At 43.1% G+C, this 21,504-nt stretch overlaps 1 protein-coding gene across 4 annotated transcripts in view; it reads right to left on the bottom strand.

Moving 5' to 3' along the window:
* RASGEF1A (RasGEF domain family member 1A) overlaps positions 1-21,504 on the bottom strand; it is a 50,245-nt gene that overhangs the window by 21,491 nt on the left and 7,250 nt on the right. Inside the window, exons 1-2 of one of the 4 annotated variants that reach the window (XM_084210750.1) lie at positions 5,327-5,397; positions 2,754-2,933 (exon numbers count right to left, since the gene is read on the bottom strand). In XM_084210750.1, the coding sequence (XP_084066876.1) occupies positions 2,754-2,933; positions 5,327-5,332 (186 nt within the window). In that variant the 5' untranslated portion in view covers positions 5,333-5,397. Of the gene's footprint in view, positions 1-2,753; positions 2,934-4,745; positions 4,767-5,235; positions 5,398-21,504 lie in introns of those variants that run through there. The other 3 variants (XM_084210751.1, XM_084210752.1, XM_084210749.1) reach the window with 3 other exon arrangements.

Raw genomic sequence — 21,504 nt, 5'->3', positions numbered from 1 at the left:
AGAATGTAAGTAGACACAAAAGGGGCTTGTGCTTTGCAAGAGAATAAGAAGCCAGATTCCTTTAGTGCCTAAAGTTGTTGCTAAGAGATGAGCTGAATTATATTAAAAAAAAGAGGAGTGTGAGTGCACAAGACTAAAGAAGGAATTGTTACTCTCTGACCCAAGAATGCACTGATGACTTCTCGAGGCGGGGGAAAAAAAATAATTTCTCTGTGTGCACTCACTGCTCATTCTGGAACTTTGTGTTTGTGAAATATTTTCTTCAAATATTTTCTTGCTTGGGCACAAGGGTTGCAGACTGGTACATTCCATTCCTAACCTCCTGAACTCCTCTGTCTCATGAGCATACATTTCCCTATGTGCAGAGCAAGTCCCCGCACACAAACAAGACTCAAAAGAGCAGCACACTAATGCAGGCACTTATCTTTCCTGTCCTCCCTTGCCTGTCTCGTGCTCTGCCAACATGGCAAACACATTTTTGTCCTGCCTCTGTGACCAGCACAGAAGGACACTGTGTGTTTGCTCTCTCCCCCACTCCCTTTCTCTCTGCCCAGAAGGTTACTGTGATCAACGTGCACGCAGGCAGCAATGCCTCCCGAGCCCTGGGCTCAAATGTAGTCATCAGAAAACTTGGATGAGTACTGCAACTTGTGTCACTCTGAAAGGAGGGAACCCCTGCTCTAATACTGCCACTAGCTTCTCTGGGTGATACCTTGCTGCCTTTCTTTGGATGAGCAGCCAGGGAATTAAGACTAAGAGGTTTTGATACTTCTGTCTTGAACATACAGGACTGGCTACTCCTCTGACAGGATATCAGCTTAAATGGCTACCACTAACTCTCTGTGGAAACTCCCCTAAAACCACAAATGAACATGAAATGAAGTATAAACATGTAACTGAAGGGAAATAGAAAACTGGGGTTTGAAGATAACTTGAATACAGCTTCTTCTTTATGTTGTTCTGAGCTTAATTGTCTACTCATTTTATAATTAATGATTTCACCGAAATTGGGTGATCTGGTTCAACTACAGGTATGTGTTGTGCTGTAGAGGAGATGAATTTGGTAGAATGCTGCTGTCCATCTCTCTCCCCCGGGAGTTACCATTGAGTGCTTCTGTTGGATGTTCAGCTGTGAGCCTGCAGCCTATTTAAACTGCAGCTGCAGGGTGGGGTCCATGGCTGCTTGGTTTGTAATGCACTCTTGCATGGGGTATGAAGGGAAAGCACCACAGAAACTAGCAGCATTCCAAAGAAAGTTGTAGACCCCTTACTTTCTGGAACCATTTTCAGAGTAGCTGTGTTATAAATAGATTTCATGTTGCAAGGTACAATAAGAGGTGTGCATTAGCAGCTACTTAAAAAACTTTGCTACACTTCTGAAATACAAGTAGCAAGTAACAAGATTCATGTATCAGAGGAAAGAGAAGGAACAGACTCCTTGGATTATCCTAAAGCTATTCATTCCACTGTTATACCACACCAGCTCTACTCACTAGTTTCCTCTGTGCATCTGTTCTACAGTATGTATTTGAGGGTGTGGAATGGAGATTTAATGTCTAACAATGGTTATCCCTCTGAGTCTTAGAAAGGATTTGGTACTGGCAGCACAATTGTATGTTAGCCATATTTAAATATAAGGTTTAGGATTACTTTTGAACCGGAATAGTAAACCATGCTTGTTTTGCTCTTTTAATCCTATACTGATGATTGATGGCAATTCTGCACATTCCCACTGAACTCTCACATGGAGAGTCCCTTTCTGTGGATGATGATTGTGAGGATGTGTGCTGTTATTTGTGGGACTTTGGAGGGACTTTTTTGTGATTTAAATGAGACCACAATAAAACATTCTGCACAAATGAGACTGAGAAACATACAAGATACAGCATGGCCCACTGCAATAAACATTAAGTTTGACATACAAGTTAATAGTGACTGCAGTTTCCTGCTCCCTTGTTAGATTTTCAAAGTCCTGGGATACTTCTGTAATAGCTGCTGCTTTTTCAGAGCTCAAATAGAATATAAGTTATATAGACTCTCTGATCTTTGGCCACTTGTTCCAATAGTATCTTTCATTAATGGGCACAAAGAGTAATTTTAAGTGATAAAGTGGTATCTTAATATCCTAGGTTCAAATTCTTACTGCCTACCCTAGGGTTATATATAGGTAGTATTCACTTTGAGGACTGCACTGAGAGTGTTCAACCAGTTGCAAAATCATTTTCAGGCTCGAGAACATACATTATTACAGCACTAGCCCATTAAAATGTCTTTAGAAAGAGAGTATTTTAATTAAAAATCTATTTTGGGTTGTGATTTTTTTTTTTCTGATGGCCTAACTAGGATATACATAAAAAATTAAGGGGAAAAATACTAGAGCTGTTTTCAGGTCTGCATCCCTAGGTAAGACCTGGTTAGTAGTTAATCTTGGCTGCATTAGAGCTAAAGCAGCTTAGAAGTATGAAAATTCTGTGGCTAATGCTGCTTTTAATTGGTTCTTAAGGCACTCATTTGAGTTCAAGATGGCTTTATCTTTCTAACAAGTGCTCTCATTTAGAAACAGAGAATATCCCTATTGAGCAACATCTTTAGTGAATGAATATTGCCAGTAAAATAAATGCATCTTTAGCTACATCTCAATCTTGAATCAGACAGAGGCAGAATTTCCTGAGAGAGCAACAATTCAGATACCAATGCAGTATGGGAGTACTAAACCATGGCAGTAAAAAAATGCCCTTTTGGTGGCTACTTACATCTGGGTAATAGTCCATGGTGGGCACCAGGCGCTCTATCAAGGCCTCTAGTGATCCAGAAACGAGGTTCCCATCCTGGTAAACAGGGTCCACACATCTCTCTCCCATGTCTGGCTGCACTTGCCCACTACAACTGGAACCAAGCATGCTGGAAAATATTGGCGTCTGGGGCATAGTTTCCTGCAGAAGGGCAAAGAAAGGGACAGAGGGTTAAGCTTTCTTCCAGGATGTTTTATGTGTGGGTTTTACAGAGGCATACATTAAGCACAATTACAGATTTGACTGAAGGCAGCCTCGGCATTCAAGCTGAGTTCTGAATCCAAGCAGTCTGCAAGCTGTCTTTGGTTTTTGAAATGCACTTTATGTCTCTAAGGCTGTAGATGCATGAGTTATAAGAATTTTCCTCACTGCACTTGATTTCTTCCTTCTCCCCAGTTTTTCCCTGGTTCTTTATGCATAAAACTAGACAGAGATGAAAATACAGAATGCTTTCTGAATTTCCAAGATACTGAAGTGGTGCCTTACTGAGCAAACAAACAGATACTAAGCCTTAATGTTCCCATTTTTACTCATTTTCAAGTCAGATCTTTAGCCAAAATACTTCACTTGTGATGATAAATCCTCCACCACTTTTGTAGCTCGATGTAATCCAGGTCTCAGCACAAGTGCATCTTCTGCATGTAGATATCATTGGGAACAGCAGGGGATATCCTGTCTGATCAAAACTGCCGGTTTTTTTAAGCCAGGAACTGGGTGGAACTGTGACATATACTGTCATATACAAGCCTAATTTAAACAGTCTCTTTGGAGACCTCTGCTTAGGATACAAACCTGTTGTCGCAACAGAAAAACCACACGGAGGTTTAGCGTTTGCACCTCTCTTCCCTTGGCCACAATTGTATCACTGTACCGCAGCCTTTGAGTAAACTGTAGGGGGTTTCTTGTTTGTTTTAAATTGGCTGCAGCTTAAATCTATGCAGAAGGCTAAACAAAACATCCTGCTGCTGTATGCAAAGGTTGAAAATGCTACTCAGCATCAAAACAGTTCCCCCTGGCTGCTGAAATAGTCAAGACTATATAAGAGATCAAGTGCAAAGAAGGCAGCATTAACTCTTGAGCTGCTGTCTCACTGTCTCTGAAAGAGACAAGATATTGACATAGATGAAAAGCACTTATGTAGATGAAAAGGATTAGGCCATTATCGGCACCTTTAACCTGACAGCTGTTTCTAACTGCGCTCATCTCCCACATTTAAGTCTTCCCCTGAGCAATTTTTTAATGCAAGGCATATTTTTCCTCTCAAACTCTCCAAAGTCAATCATTCATGTTTACAACTGGAATACAAAACATTTTTCTCCTCTCAGGCACTGATAAATGCTGGGTGCACTGTGAGGAAAAAATACCAGTATTAACAGAACTTGTTTATCAAAGTGACAGATTTACTTGTGTGACACTGATAAGTAGAACTGTTTTGTGGCTTTTACCAAAAGCCCATTGCGTACATACGTGATAAGAGACATAAGGGAAGTGTAATTCCCTGTAAGATAAATATAGTAGCTGTTTAATAGCAGCCAGGGAGACCACAAAGAGGAATGGAGTTCAGTTTCGGAAGTTCAGGACACAGAGTCCAATAAAATAGAAAAGGCAGGATCTAATGTCATATCAAAAGAAATGAAAAATGACAGTTCTGCTCAAAAGCGCATTGAGGTTACTCGGTATTTTACAGATTTCTCTGTTACGCCTGAGCTTTGCAGTACATAACACCGAGAAACGGCTGAAGCTAACGGCTTTGCTATCTGTACTATGTAACTCGCCAGTAATTTGCTTTTTTCCCTTTTAAGGTCCCTAGCAATACAGCCCCAAGCTGCTGCTCAGGATGGTCTGGCTGTGATGAACACTTCTGGCTAACAACTTGAAGTTGCACTGGGCTTTTTAGCGAAGCTAACCACCAAACAAATCCCGACTGAAACGATGCTTTAGCGGGAAACGTACCCCGCTTTTGCCATCAAGCCTTTTAACTCCTTTAAGGCGCTCGTTGTTGCATCAGTTCGGTTTTTAAAGACCCCTCTGGGGCGCAGCCTGTACCACTCCCCGCCGCCCTGGCTGTCCTACCGGGGCTGGTGCCGCATCCAGCGGTGCCACCCCGCTCCCGGGGCTGTCCCCGCGGGAGGGCAGCGGGCAAAGCCGGGCACAGCGGGGCACAGCCGGGCACAGCCGGGCACAGCGGGGCAGGCTCCGCCGCCGCCACCCCGCGATCCCTGGGCGCTCTCGGCGCTGCCCGCGCCCCCAGCCCCGCTCCTGGGCCGGGAGCGCTGCGGCACAGCCCCGGCAGCACCTGCCGCCCGCCGTGCCCTCCCTGCCGCCCTGCCTGCCGCCCCGGGAGCCGCTCGCTGGCGTTCTCGGCGCGGCGGGACCCGGCGGGGCGCTGGCTCCGCCGCAGGGGCAGCTCCGCGCCAAACCCACCCGTGCCCCCCGCGCTTACAGGGGTTCCCGCTCGGCGGCACCCCGGCGCTCCGTGCCCCCGGAGCCCTCAGGTGGCGGGCCGGCAGCGGCGGCCCCGGCGCGGCGCTTACCCTCATCTTCCTGGCGCGGCGCTCCCCGGCGGGCCGGGCACCGGGCCCGCGGCTCTGACAGCCCCGGCCGCCCGCTCGCGCTCCCGCCGCGCCTGACGTCACGGCGGCCGCGGCGCCCCGTTGGCTGAGCGGCGGCGGGGCCCGTTCAAACGGGGCCGCGCGGGGAGGGCGCGCCCGGGCTCCGCGGGGGCAGCCGGGGCGCCTTTCCTGCCGTAGAGACTTGGTCTTTCCGTTTGGTTTTGGGTGGGAGGGTTGGTTTCCTCTCCCCCCCGCTATTGTTTTTTGTTTGGTTGGTTTTTCCCTTTTCTGTGTTTTTTTCCCCCAGATACGCGTTCTCCAGCCACCAACCCGCCCGGCGTGTGCCGGTGCGCGGCGAGCGCTCCCGGGGCCGGGACGCGCTGCTCCGGGATCGCGGCTGCCCGGCCCTGCCCGCTGATAATTGCTTTTATTCCTCTCTCCGTCGGAGTTTCTCTTTCCTAGCTGCCTGAGCCGGTCATCGGATAGCCCCGGGCTCGTCCCGAGCCGTAGGGCTGACGCGGGACCAGCCCCTGTTGTGTCACGCACGGGCACGGATCCTGTCTAGTCTGACCTCTCTTGTAAAGGCTCCGAGGTGCATCTAGCCGCCCCATAGAGTCCCTCACCTGTACCCAGCAGCACCTGTGCCCAGGGCTGCCATCTTTTCAGCCTTTTCCCACACAAGCAAATCTTTCTCGTCCTGTTTTTCGTTTTACTTGAATTGGGATGGTTTAGTGGTTGCTACATTGTCTCCAGTCATTATTTAGATTTATTATTGTTATTCAAATTATTTATTCAATTGCTGTGTTTGAATATGTAGCAGAAGGCTTCTCTAGTTTCCATGGTGATTAATGTAGGAAAAGCCTTTTTGGAAGTAGGTACGCCACTCTAGGTAGGTGGGCACGGCAAACGAATTTGGGCACATGCACGTGCTCAGGAGTGTAAGGAATGCTCACAATTTGAGGACAAGCACTGTCGTCCATCCTAAACACACATTAATTTTAGGAGGATATGTAACTACTCATCTTTACTGCTTGCTTACTAAATTCCTTTTTGGTTTCCAAATTCTAACAGTTCTGCTATAGATATTGTTTTCCTTATTTAAAATGAGTTTTTCTTTTAAACAACTACTAGAAAAGTCACGGTCCCCCCCCCCCCCCCCCCCCCCCCCCACCCCCCCCCCCCCAGTCTGCTTGGCTGTTAGTCTCAATCCTGTCTCTCATCTGTACTCCCCAACCTTTAGGGTGTGCAGGTGCTGTAGCAGATCTGATGCCCATCAATGCTGGGGCTTTGCTCAGTTACAGCCCCCTGCCTGCCCTGGGCACCGAGCAGGCTCCAGGCAGCAGTCCTGGGCTGGAATCCAGTGCCTGGTGTCTGCACTGCCACTGTGTCATGGGCAGGTAAATGTAATGGTGACCCACAGGAGGGTGAGGGACAAGTTGGGTTAAGTCTTGTTCAACCATCTTGAAGTTCCTTATAAAAAGCTATCAAAAGCAGAAGGTAAGAACTCGTAGGCTATCACTGTATAACATGATAGTATTTCTTTCTGAATGCTATGAATATCTTTTCAATACCTCATCAAGTATTTACAGCTAAGAGCAACACCAGCAAGCCTGCAAATAAGTATGCATGAAAAACAGGTATTGGATTTCATTCTGTTTCCGTGCTAATCTGTTTTCCAACCTTACTCAAACATTTGCTGAGACTTTTAGAAGAATATGTCCATTAATCTTAGCAAAACATACCTAGTTAATTGAGCTCTAGTCACAGATTCAATCTGTTCTAAAAACAACCCCTGATCTTTTTGTTTGTTTGGGGTTTTGTTGGTTTTAGTGACATCAGAAATTAGATCTGTCTTGTCAGTGGAACTAAGAAATGTAGGAATTAAGAAACATTCCAATAAAATTAAGGAAAACTATGCTAGCCGGGCATGCTCTCTCTTCTCTTAGACACGTATCTGTTCTGTAGTGTTTTTCCATATTTCTCCATTCAGTAGTCCAGGAGAGTGTATTTAGACTTTTTCTATGTATATGTAAAGGAGCATATGTGTGCATATTTCTTGTTTATACACATACCTAGGTATGTGTATACAAATGTTGGGGGGTGTGTTAGGATAAAAGGTCAGTAAAATATCTTTGGGGACACTGTGTTGTGCAGTCTTGTTGGAAAGGTAGTTTTTACAAATCAGAGGAGCTGAAGGCCGAAATTCAGCTCGTACAGCATGTAGCAGATGAATCATGTTATCATTTTATTTCATTTCATTTCCCCTTCTGTGAAGTGTGGATGATGACCTTTAGCTATCTATATTGTGAGTGTTGAAATCTGTTGATACAGAAACTCTCTGAGGTCCACTTGTTTTTGTAGTTATGTAAGTTCTTTTCCTCAGCAAACTGCTTGCATTTTGAAGGTGTTTCCATCAGGCATTGCCTCATGTCACTGGTGGGTGGACCCCAGAGCGAGTTTAATCAGCAGCAGAGCCTGTACTCGTTCTGTGGCTTGCTGTTGAGGCGACAGTGCTGTGGTTCACTTGAGCTGGTCAGAGCAGCATCTTGCTGCAGAGTGAGTCAGCAGCAACCACGCCGTGACTGCCTCAACCTTCAAGGTTGCTTCAGCCTCTCTCCCACTGGCCAACATCACCCCAACACGTTCCAGTGCCTTGTGATTAATGACCTGGGTTGACACTCGCTGTGTTTGGGTTCTGTTCCTGCTTGTGTTGTGGACACTTGACTGACAATTTTTTTTAATCTCACTGTGCCCTCAGTATTCATCTGTGAGATGCTGATAAGGTATTTTCACGCTGTTGCACTTACTTTGTATGTTTTTATGCTTGGGCTCTAAGCTTTTGCTTTATTGTGTTGGGATACAGTTTCCCAGTACAGTTACGTCTCATCTTCAGTGGAAAATTGCTGGTCGATAGCTTGGTAAAAACAAGGAATTTTGGCAAAGAAAAATGGATGAAAATGAAGGAGAGATCAAATTGAGAGTGAAGATTATAAAGAGAGTCAGGGAAGAGGAAGTTTGAATTTTTTCTACTGGTCTTAGATAACATTTTGGAAACAGCTCGTTCAAATGTGCCTGTGTGGATATTTTAAATGGAATTGCACTTAAGAAAAGCCAGTCATTACAAATGTCATTAATGCTGATCTGAGGCTATAAAGGCAATTATAAAGGGACTCTCCTAGAAATGCTGTCCTTGGAGCTTTCATTGTCAAGCTACTCGAGTCCCTCACTTGGTCACCTTCCACACAAGTCTGTTAATAATAAACATTTGGTTTCATTTAACAGAGTGTGTCAACATGCTTCAAAGCCCCAGCATCTGCACTGTAGGAAACAAAGAGGGACAAAGCCACAGAAACTGGCATTGAAAATGAACCTAATTATGTATGGCATTGTTCATAGTGTTGATTAAATACCAACATAGGGCCGAGTCTTCATCAGTCCATTCCCACCCCTTTCTGCACGCAGTAGGATCAATACAGCACGCTGCTTAGGTCTTTGAGGCACTGCTGGGTTTATGCCTAGCCTTGTTTCTAACTTGGAGGGGCAGTCTGAACTGTTCCCCAGAGCTCCTGCAAGTGGGCAGGGTATAGAAGATGACAGTGTGTACATGTTTTGTCCTCTTCCACTGGTGCATTGTACCCACAGAGCAGTGCAGAAACCCTGCTGCACGCCCACCACCTCTGCAGGTTACAGCAGTGTTCTGCTCCTTGCCATTGTGGAAGGCTTTAAGGTGTGTACAGCCTGATACTGTCATTTGGAATTAAAAAAAGACTGCTGTATTAAAAATGTGCCTTACATTCCTGGGTTTTATGGATTGATGGCCTTGGCTGTAGGCTGAACCCTTTTATCTGGATTTGAGATAAGGAGTTTGTCCAGGAAATGCCATTAAACTCCACAACAAGGGTCTTAGGGCTTTTGCATGGACACATATTGGTCTGTATCATTTGTAAGACTTCATAATTTAGGGAGTAGAATGTAGGTAGAGCTTCAAAGCCCCAGGTGGCTGTGTTCAAGGAGCATTTGGGTTTGGTCTTGTTCATAGGGCTGCACAAGTGTTCAGGGTTTCCTTGTTGTACACAAATTTTCAGATTTAAAAGCTGTTCTCAAACCACTTTTAGATGAATTTGAAAACTTCTAAATTTCAGAGATTCATGCTGCAGAATAACTTGACGGCACATTAATAACTTGGCAGCAGATGGGAGTGGGAGGAAAGAGTTTCAAATTGTGGTTCTGAACTGAACAAAGCTTTATAAGCTTGAAGCAAGGTTGAGCATGCTAGCCAGCAGTCTTTGATAATTACTGACTATGCCTTTGTCTCCCTCTCTCTGACCTGGGGCATGAGGAATCTTCCCACATAATAGTTTTGTCTGAGCCAATGAGTATTGTAGTTTGAAAATGGCATTTTCTATTTTGAAAATGTTTTGCTGAAGGGGTCCTGACCAGCTCTACCCCTTAGGTATCCAGCAATTTTAAGAGCAAACCAAGATGAAAATATAGGAGCGACTTAAGATGTGGTTTGTTGCTATGTCTGTTTTTAGTTCTATCTGAAAGGGGAAACTGGTTGTGAAAATTCTGTTCTTTATCTGTGGAGCAAACTGTGTTTTCACTGGCATAAGGGCAGCTCTGTGACACCACTGAGAATAACTCTTTGCTGGGCAGGGTGAAACAGATTTTTCCTTGATGCTCAGTCCTGTAGCTCCCCTTGGACTGAAAGGAAAGGTCTTCCCCAGGATTTAGAGAGGACATGTTGCTAATCCCCAGGTATTTTGGCACCTCTGCCAAAATAACAGATTTAACATAACCTGACATGAGCTGCCTGTGTTACTGGTGTGTGGCTGTTAATTAACAACTGAGATTTTAATGGCTATTTTGGCACTGCTGCCAAAGGAATTCCACTAGTAGTCTGTTTAATTCCTGGTTTTCATAGATACTCTAGTCATAGTAATCTGTAGTTTTTAGGAATTATCTCACCTGCTCATTAAGATTTAAGGTACCTTCAGTTGGGAAACAACTGGCTCAATCTGCTTTGATGAAATAAAATACAAATATAAAGGGTTGATACTTCTGCTTTGCATCAAGGGGGTAACAAGAGATCCCTTACAGGAGTCTGAGTACCTCAGCTCATTTAAAGGCAGAGGAGATTTAGTCAGAGAGTGAACTAAAGGAAAAGATGTCAGAGAAAGATGTAGGCTGGGCCTGCTCTGCTGAAAGGAGCTGCTAGGACTTGTTATACATAAAGGGCAATTTGTGTGTTTTCAGGAGCTGATGGAGCCTTCTCACTTTTTTTAAGAAAAGGCACAACCCCCCCTATTTAACTACTTTTAATCTTTGTGATTCAATCTGATTTTGACTCCAGCAAGGAATAACAGAGGCATGTTAATGTAATAGGTACTCTTTATATTAATTTTATGTTAGGCCTGTTTAAGTTGACTATTTAAAAACAACTGATGTTCTGTTTTAAATTGGCCTCAACGTTGGGTTCAAGATGAAGGAGTTCTGGACTTATCCTAGCTAGTGTGTCCCCCCCTTGCATATTCATGCTTGCTGTGACACCAGCAATTCCAAGACACTGCCACTGAGCAGAAAGGGAATATCAATTATGCCAAGGAGGAAGCATGTACATACATCAGCAGTTTGGTGCCCAGGGGAAGAAAAATCTGCATGTGTGCTGATGTCAATCTTCTTGATATGGTATTTCTGTAAATGCACGTGGGTTGCTATTTCTTTTTAACTAGCTCAACAAAAAATAAGTTTATTTTTAGTGTTATAAGCTTCAGGGCATCACAATTAACAGATCAAAATTGCCAGTTTGATTAGTCAACCTTCTGTTTGCTTTAGCAGAAACTATGACAGTGACATTGTTAGCATTCCCACAGGTATTTTGGAAGATTCATTACAATCAGTTATGGGATCCATTTTTTCTCCCCCAATTTTCATTCTCTTTGGTTCTACAGATTTTATTTTTGAGCTGATGGAGAGAAGTTCTGGGCTGATGAGTTCATTTGCAGTAACTCACCTGCAGCTGTATTAGTTTAAAAGCCTTTCTATTAAACATGTCTTGTCTTACCTGAATTACTGCAAGTAATTGAGTTCCCATGAACATCTATTGCTTGGACTCCTTTTGCTGACACTGCCAAGAAGTTCATTAGCAGTTTTGGGGGGAGTTTTACAGTAGTCTGAAGTCTACTCATTTTGCAGGGCTCTTAACTGCTGCTGTTGGTTTAATTCTAATGCCTATATTTGGAATAGAATCAAGGTGTGGTAGTCTTGACAATATCTTGAGGAAAATATATGGAGAAGTATTGCAAAAATAGTTAAATATGGTATAATTTTAGCAAAAGGCTGCCATCAAATTAAGTATTCAAAATTAATTTTTAAGGAAGCGTTCTGATGACTAACAAGAGCTGGTGAACAAATGGATGAGCTCCTAAGCTTAATTAGTTTTATCTATAAGAACTTTTCTATCACCTACAGTGATTTTTAGCATAGTTTGGGAAGGACTGACACTATCACAGCACAAACTGTGTATTGAATTGGTGCTGGGTAGCACAGAAGAGAGGTCATTGTTTCATATACATGCATCTTTATCCTTTTTTACATATCCTAGGACACAGGCAATTCAAGCGTAAACTATTGACCCTGAAGCTCTAAAGTGGTATGGCTCTATGTGGCCAAATTTGCACTGGGTCAGACTGAGGGCTGTTCTGCAGGTGAACAGACTCCCTGTTGTAGATACATATATGTTAAACGTAAAAAAATAATAAAACCCAAACAATTATCTGTGTACAAGTGATATTAAGCGATCAATTACTTAATCTTCTGTTTTGCTAGAGCATCTTGACATGAATCAGTCAAAGAATTCACATGACTGAGCTACTTTGGCCCAAACCTTTATAAAAGTATCTTTATAAGGACATAAATGTAGTACAAATAAAAGGTTTACTGTCTTCCTGGAGCTTTTATGTCCCCTGTGGTCTGTGCTGGTCAAGCGATAATTCAAACAGCTGATGATGAAAAAACAATGTGTTCACTGAACCTCTTTGCTTTGTCATTTAGGGCTGACACTCAACTGAAAGTTGGCTAAGTCATAGGATAACAAGTTTCAATAATTTCTAGTTGTATATTTTTTTTAGGGGCAGGGGCAGCACTTATGTTTTTGTCAGGAGGATATTTTTTGATTTTTCACCCTTTTGTCTGCCTTTTTCAAGTTTGTTGTGCCAGAATTAAAAACTACTTAGGGAGGTAGTTTTATTATTTTACTTTAGTTTTACAACTGATATTTTTCTGCCCCATTACCAGCAGAAGAATAAGATGGTATAAAGCAAATACAGTGAATTCAAGAGCCACGCATGTTTTGATGAGTCTGGATTTCAACCCTCCAGCTGCTGCTGTGGCATGAAACAGATGTCATGTCAGCCAGCAACTTCAAAGGGGATTCCCTAGGCATGAGCATGTGGGAAACTTAAAACTGATCCTATTTTCCCTGGGGAAGCTTGTTCCTTCTGTTGCTCACTTGTGTTCCCCATTAGGCTCTGTTCTGGGGTCTGCAAAAGCTGTGCACACCTGGGCACAGCCTGGCTCAGTTCAGGTCTAGGGACCTGTGGTAGGATTGTCTGTGGGTGGATTTCTGTTTTGAGTTCTTTGTTTTGGGGGTTTGGTTGGTTGGTTTTGACTTTTATTTTCATTTGTGCTGGGATACCAAAGGTCCCTAAAATCCATGGTCACGTTAGTAAAATATTTTTTTAGACTGGATCTCAGAAGTCTGTGGTCTCTGTAGGAATTGGGAGGTGCTGTACTGGTTTGTGCTATTTCCCCTGCATTTCCTGCTTTTCTAACCACCTTTTCTTCTCCAGATCTAGACAAGGTAGAAACAGATGCAGATTATTGATATAGCTGAGGAGAGAAGGTAGGGATATATTCTGGGTTTATGGAATGAATAGCTGTCACTAAGACATGACTGCAGTAAATGTAGTAAAGCACTAAGTGGTGTTCAGAGGTGTGGTCTCCCCTTGCCCAGGAAAATATAGTCAGTTCTGCTATTTAGTTTTCTCTCTGTAAAGGCTTGAAACAAACAGCCAGCACTCTACATACAAACTGTAAAATGTTATGTAAAGCTCATTGCATAAAAACTAAAATATGGAACAAATATTTCAATTATATTGGATAGCAAGAATGAAAACAATTTTAAAAATTTGTTTAATTTCCCTGCCCCTGTCCTTCCCTGGTGCTTCTGTGTATCCTGAACTGATAGTTACCTGCTGTTTCACTGATATTTGAGCTGGTGGTTTAAAAGTAAAATCTTTCCGTGTCTTGGCAGATTTCCTGGCCTGTCTATTCATAATGCCTTTAACTTTCCTAATTATATGAGATTTTTGGCCAGGTAGCTAAGCTCTCACACTCCTTTAAAATCTGTGCACATGAAAAAAAGCTTCAAAGTGCCTTGCCCCTGAACGAAGCTGCTTAAGCACAGTGACTTAACAGTGTTGCAGTACAGATTGTTAATTTGGGAATGTTCACTGAAAATCACATTCTTTTTATTGTGTAGGAGACTAGTTCCCTATGAGTATTTTATAATTTCCTATTTTCTCACTTGTGGCTCCCACAGAATATATGCATGGCAAAACCAAGCTAGAAATCCTAAACTTACAAGGCATCCCACTGGCAGCTGGTTCAGGCCTAATAATACCGAGATAAAAAATGCAGCTTGTTTCACATGAAGTGTTGCAAATGCATTAAGTTATTTAAACAGTTATCTTTGCAAATTCTTTAATAAAATCTAGCCCAATTTCAATTAGGGAGATCTAAAATGCTCTCTTGTCTGTTTACAGCATAAATGCTTCGCAGATTTACATATCACAACCATTTTCTTCCTGAGGTCCTATATTCTATCATTTCATGTTGTTCTAAGAATAATTAGAACCATAATATAAAACATTATCGGCAAAATTCTCCCATGATTACCCACCAGCCTGCACCAAATCCCCTTGATAAGAAGACTGAGGAATTTCTTGTGCACTCCAGGAAAGGGGGTGTATCACATTGTAACTTCTACCATGTTCCTTGTTGGATCTGCTGTTTCTCTGGGACAAAAATTCAGTGATGCTGCAGAAATTTGAGGCTGGAGAGGCACTCAAGTGTGGGCATTTTAAACACCTGTGTTGCAAATTGAGCACAGTTTTGCTGCATGTCCTTGGTAGATGAAGTTAAACACCTACCCCCACTCACACCTACGTCTATTGAAGTAAAGAAGGGTTTGTTCAAGTGGAGCAGTTCCTTCCAGAAACAGAATTGCAATTTTAAAGCAAAAGATGAAAAGAATTGAATATGCTTTTTATTGGTAGTTATTTTCTAAAGCAAATGAAAGTCTTGAATGGCCCTAGCATTGCATAGTACATAATAATTCATATTAGCTATTAATTAGCTTTTGTAATGGATGTTCTATGAATTTGGTGACATGGCTGCTTTGTTTTGCAGTTCCCAGCGAGTGTATTGAGCAAAATAATTTTTTTTTCATTGTTGTTAAAGCTTTTTACTGCTACTAAAAATCTTGAGAACATTGATTGCTTTATACAATCACTTCATTTTTATGGTTTGCAAAATACTGGCAGACTTAAACTGAGGTTGGTGAAGGAAGGCAGCAGAGGATTTCAACGAGGGCATCTGTAAATAACCATACAGAAACCGGGGCACAAACCATAAAATATCATCTCTGGCCTCTTGTCTGCTACCCTTGTCAAAACTGTGAATAACAAGGCACTGAGCCCGAGTGCCACCCGCTGCCTCACTTGGCACTGCCCACACTTACAACTCTGGAGACAGCAAAGTAAGTCAAGGAAAACAGGTCTCTGATAAGAGTGCAAATCCAGAGAAGCAGCCACATCTATCTCCCCCTTCCTACAATCTGCACTATCGTGATGATCATCTGAGCTCCAATATTCACACAAAATCAAGTAGAATTACAGGGATATAAGGCAGCAATGGAATGCTCACCCCGCATCTTCTTCTGTAGTGGAGCATAGGCGTCCAAGCGAAAATAGCTTATCCAGCTGTAGAAGTATTACTGCTTGGAAGGTTATTATTCTTTAATTAAAATGCTAGATTGTCAGGAAAATTTCCCAATGAATGGAAATAGCCTGCTTAGGCACCCTTTGATCTGAGCTGGTGCTTTCTCCATGCTGGCTGAGACACTTTCAAGACACATGTTTTGCCTGGGTAGTGACTCCTAGGGTGCTATGGTAAATGACAACATTTTGGCACGGTTATTTCTTAAAAAAAACCCTCAAAAAAAATTTCATAAGGAACTTTGGCTCCTAATTTTATCCTGAAAACATCAAAATTGCATCTGAAAACAGTTTATAATCTGTCACAAACCCCTGCTTTGACCTGTGTTTTGTTAATTGAACTTCTGAGGGTGTGCAATTCCAATGTGTCTGTTGAAGGAAGCGGTGTGGCTCACCTGGTTCACACACTCACAGCTAAGCTAAACTCTCATCTTTATTCTGTGCAGCATTGCCATTTCTACTAAAACCTAATCCATTATTCATAACTGCTTCTAATTTTGGCCTAACTTTGAACTGGAGATAAATTGGAATGTCTCCGATTGTCTCGTATGTTCACACATCAAAGAGCATCAATTCAGAAGTTAACATTATTGTTGTGGTGCATGTATGTGTGTGCTTTAAAGAGTGAGGAAATATTGTTTGGGTAGTGATATTGAGACATTCCACTGCCTCCTTTCAAAAATAAATGATAATAAATTTGTGATCCTCGAGAAGGGGTGCCATGGGTTATCATGTCCAATGCTGCAGATCTGAGTTTAGCACAAAACTTGTTAGAGGGAGCAGGACCCACCTTAGTGACCCCAAGTAAAGGTTGATGTTTAGTGTTACTTAATCCCTCCTTTCCCTTTGGTGCTACTTGTGATCACAAGCCCCTATTTTCATTACTGAGCAAAATGATCTTATCTTTTTATTATTCCTATTTTTCCTTATTTTTCCTTCCTCTATATTATATTGATACACTTGGTTCAAAGTCTGATTCTGCATATATTTTGTTTTTTAAATGCAAATAAAAAGTACCTCACCAAGAGCAAAAATCTAAAGATTTTGCTTTTTTTTTTTTTGCAACTCTATATATGCTATCTCTGTAAAAGTGACTACTAATAGTCTACACACCTAGGAGCTCAAGTACTGAATCAAGCACAGCACTCCAAATGTTAGAGCACTGAAGTTACATCCCAGGTTGATACACATAGGAAATACTTAGATTTATCTTGAAGTTGCCTGTTCAGTTTCCTGCCAAGATCTCTGCTCAATTTCGAAGATAAGCAAAGATTTTACAGACCAGAGATGGTTGATATCTCTTCATTGGCAACAGATAAAAACTAGCAAAATACAGTTTGATCAGTCAGGTTTTGTCTTTTCCTCCACATGAAAAAGTAACATTTTTTAGAAACAGCTAGCTGTCAATACAGTCCTCAAACCCGAGCTAAGTAGTCTGCTCCCTTTTCTGATTGCTTCAAGGAGCATTCCTGTACAGCCATGGCAAATGTCCCAGCATAATTTTTCATATCCTTTCAGCGATAATTTGTGCTCAGTTTTCAGCTGCAAAGGACTAAAAGAACATTTCAAGCCCACACAAAGTCTGACGAGAGCTCGTGACTGTCTACAATTTGGAAGAGCGAGCTGCATGTTCCCTGATGCAGCAGGGAAGATGGTCAGGGTTAGGTTTATTTAGTAGGTTTTTTTTAGTATTATTAAAATACAACTGATATCTACCAAAACAAAAAAAAAAAAATTAAACTATAATTATTTTTTTTTCGCTCCATGCTATCAGAATAAATAATTTTGTATGATTATGAGAAAATAAGAGAGGAAGAGTTGATTGAATGTGCGGTTTACTTCTTAACATGTTGGTGAATAATGAGAAAAAAATCAGCCCAGGACAGGCATCACTCACCTTGTAAGCTTTTAACCCTTCCCCAAAGGCCTGTCCTGCAAATCCCTTGAAGTCCCATGTTCAGCTACCAGCTTTTTTTGCTGCTCATCTTTTCCTTCCCCTCCTCCAGCCATCTTCTTGCCCCTTCCCCCCACTTCCTATTAAAAGGCAAGCCTCTGAGAGCTCATAAGTGACAGACTCATGCTTTCAGTCAAAGGAGGGGGCTGAATAGCCCTGCACTCAGAGCCAGCTCAGCAGAGCTGGAGTCAGGGCCCCTTCATTAATGAGAAAGGAATCTGTGCACCTTCTGAAATCTTCCAGCACTCCCCCAAGCTGCCTGAGCCACACAACTCGTGTTTCTCATAAACTTCCCCACTGTGTCCACAGTTCCATTTCTCTCATTCTCTCCTCCACCTCTTGAAAACTAAATATTCAAAGGTAATTTCCCTGCTCTTGCTGGGTCCATGATCTTTCTTTGCTCATTAGGAGATGCCATTTCAAATTAATTTATTTCCCTGCACCCTAAACCCTTGGTTTCAGTGAAAAAAATAGTTGGGCTTAGAATTTTGTGCAAGAAAACATAACATTTTCATCAGGCTAGCCAGACATCAGTGCAGGGCAGGCCCAAACACTGGTTTTGATTCTCAGGCTCAGTGGTTTCCACTGGCAGTTTTTTCACTCAAACATCTTGTTTCAGTTCACACCAGCTGAGTTTTGTCTTGAGTTTGTAGGGCTTACAACAAACCCTGGAAATTCAAATGCAGAGCTCAACTGAAACAGCTGCTGTCCTTTCTTTTGGTCCAAACTACATTACCACCTAAGATGCTAAAATCATCCTTACCTCCTGAAAATTACCTCAGGTTTGGTGAAAACCTCATAAAGCTAGCATGGTACCTGCCTGGTTTGGGAATGCTTTATTAGCGTATTTATTACCTCATTTTTAAACTAATTCTCTATCATAAACATGAGTATGTACCACATCAGGAATGATGTAATTTCATTTCACATATTTTCAGAAACAGAGAAGTATTCTTTGTCATGATTTAATTTTTGGGGTTTTTTTGCTGTGTCTGTATCTATGCTGTTTGTAATGTGAAAGGAATAGTTGCTGTCAATGAGGGAATAAAGGAGAATGAAGCAGTGTGGAAAGCCCTCGTGCATGATTTCTGGGAGAGGCACAGAGCAAGTATCCAGCTGCTGTTCTGTGGATGGTCTTAATGCTTTGGTCTGGGGAAAAATGCGTTGGTAGCACCCCTGCTATGATCCCACAGGTAAATAGAGGTGACTTTTCTTTTTACAGGTGTGGGGAAAGATGCATTGTATGTAGGAAGGTGAATTGAAAAGGAGTGTGGGAGTTGATAAGAAATGGTTGTTTTACAGATGCAGTGCCACTGAGCATTGGTTTAGGTTTTAATAGTGCCTTTGACATGAGGTAGTTTCAGTTCTCGTTCTTCTTTGGAAACAGCTATGCTCAAACTCGGACTGAGTAGCCAAATTCAGACTTATTTTGGTCTTTAGATCCATTCCACTTCAAGAGTTGTAATTTTCTATTAATGCATAACTGATAGTGAACATTTTTCTGTTAATCTCCTTGGTGGAACTATGCAGTATGACTTTTTCTACTAAGAAAGAGAAAACAGTTTTGATTGTTGAGTTCTGTTTGTTATTTTATGTTGATGTTACACACAGCTCGAGGATATAGTGACTGACTGAATCTGAAAATCTGAGCAAAAAGTACATAGAATTCCTGAATAAAAACGAGCTATCTTGTCAAAACAAGCCATGTGCCATAAAGACTTCCATGGCAGAAGAGAACGAGGAGAGAACGTACAACTGCAATACTGTCTATGGGATGTTAATTGCTGTGGGTGCTGATTGCTTGCTAATTTAAACAGATTCTGTGGGTGCTCAGAACCAGGCTATCAAATGCTGGCAGTAGCTTTCTCTGCCTGACAATCATGTAAAAGAATAACTTTTGATTGGAATTAGAGATGTAGCTCTAAGATTATGGGCAAAAGCAACTATGCTTCCCTCTGCTCCCCTTCCACTTGGTTGTTGGGGGTTTTTTCATGCCTTAATTGAAAACTGACAATAATTGGGTCAGAACCAATTATTAGGGAGTAGCAGTGAGCTCAGCTGCTGATGCATCCAAAGGGCCACGACTGCAGCAAGTGGCTGTGAAAAGTGCCAGCAGTGTCAGCTTGTTGTGGCTGAGCCACTGGCACACGAGCAGACAGCAGCTGCTCCTGGTGCCAGCAGTGCATGTCCCCAAGGCTCCCTGGCTGTGCCCGTGCCTGCTCTCCAGCTGCTGGGGGCAGTGCCTGCTGCAGGCTCCTGAGCAGCCTCCACACCAGAGGGGCAGACAGTGCTTCTGCTCTCCAGGCTTGGTTTCAGACCAGCAGGCTTTCTCTCCTTGCCATCATCTCAAGGCAGAGCAGGGTGCTGCTGCCTGCTGGGCTGTGCCCTCCTTGGGCTGTCCCTCTGAGTCTCTGTCACCCAGCCCCAGGGTGGCCCTGCCCTCCCTCACCTGCCTGGGCAGCTCAGCCTCCCTGTCCAGCCCCACAGCCCAGTGCTGCCCAGGTGGCCCTGCCACCTCCCAGTCCTACCTGCTACTCTCTGCCCTGTGCAAAATGAAGAAATCAAAGTTTAAAGCATAAGACTCCTCCTCTCTCATGGCTTGGTTCTAGTTCTGCTTTGGAATGTAGCCAGTGTTTCCTTGCACTTGAAGGAGGCCATGGGACTCTGGGTTGGCTCTCCCAGCAGATGTGTCCCTGTGCTCCAGGGGTGCCATGGTGCCCAGCTGTGCCAGAGGCAGGCAGAGAGGGGGCCTGGCTGCAGTCCCCGAGCTCTTGGTGTTGGCTGTGGGGAGCCTGGGGAAGGCAGAGGTGGGAACAGCTGTCCTGAGTCATGCACTTGGTGAATTGTGGGCTGGAAGGATGGCCTGGCTGGCCCACACCTTCCTCTAGTTTCTTCCTTGCCCAGTGCCTTCTGAACATTTGACTTCCACTCTGCAGCATTGCTTGGCCTCACCCCTCTGGAAGCACAGGGATTGAGTCCCTGTGGTGCAATGACCTGCTTTTTTTCAGGATTTTCCCAGTTAGGATCACTAGGAAGAACAAAACTCCTAGGCACAGCTGAAGCTCCTTGCAGTGATTAAAACTTGTGCATTGCAGTAACCACAAATGGCATGAGAAATTTCAAGAACTGCTTGATTGTGAACTGTTCCCTGCAGATGTGCCCAGAAGAAGTTTATTTAAAACTTGTGCTCCTATTTCAGTTTTCTGAGAGGAGCATTCAGGCTCTATTAAATTCTGCCAAATAGAAAATTAATTAAGTTTTAGTGTCATCTATCTTCTGTATTCTTATGATTTTAGAATTGATAAAAAACTTTACTGTTACAGAGCCTGCTCTGAATTTTTCAGGTAGGCAAATCTTTGAATTATTTAAGGCTGTGCTAGAACAGTTACCAGTTTTCTTTTCTATTGCTACTAAATTTCAGAAAAGGCTAAGAGGGGTAAAAATGATCTTTGTTTATTCATACAAAACATCTCTGCAAGTCCCACCCTTGCCCCACAGGAAGGACCATCCTTAAGCCAGTTTAAAGATTGGGGCTGTAAGCCCAGAGCCTTGTTTTGTCACTGCTGAGGTTAACGAGTCAAGGGTCATGGCATTAATCAGTGACCATGGAGCAGAACAGAGCTGCTGAACTGGTGGTGAAATCGGAGCTTGCTGTCATGGGAACAGAGAGGGGAAGGCAGCGTTTGGGGAGAGCCAGCCTCACCCTGCCCGGGGCAGAGCTGGGTAAGGGCACCTCTGCCTGGAGAGCTGGTTTGGGGCTGATTCCATCTGTGTGCGGGCATGCTGCATGTAACCTTCATTTAGGGATTGTCCTCTATCCTTTAACAAGTCTGCTGGAGTTGTGCCCTAAAAATTAGCGTCAGCCAGCACATACCTGTTTATTGGTCTGAGTGGTGAGAAAGTACCAGAGAGTGAGGGCAAACTCCACAAGCCCTGAAGTTTCTGAGATCTTATCTTAATCCAGTGGTGACTGATGCCCTAAATTCTTCTTTGCTCAGTTCATAAGTTTTCATTAGCACAAACAACCCTTAAAGAAGGGCGCTGCGAGCAATGTGTAGAGCTTTTACAGGACAGTTCCGAGTCACCATACTGGAAGGTGCAGAGCTGATGTAATGCCTGCCAATTTTTTTACTCTTAATTGCAAGAGA

Source organism: Fringilla coelebs (genome assembly GCF_963513975.1).
Source record: "Fringilla coelebs genome assembly, chromosome: 8".
NCBI lineage: Eukaryota > Metazoa > Chordata > Aves > Passeriformes > Fringillidae > Fringilla > Fringilla coelebs.
The sequence above is the reverse complement of the archived record's forward strand: the minus strand, read 5'-3'. Positions and strand labels throughout refer to the sequence as shown.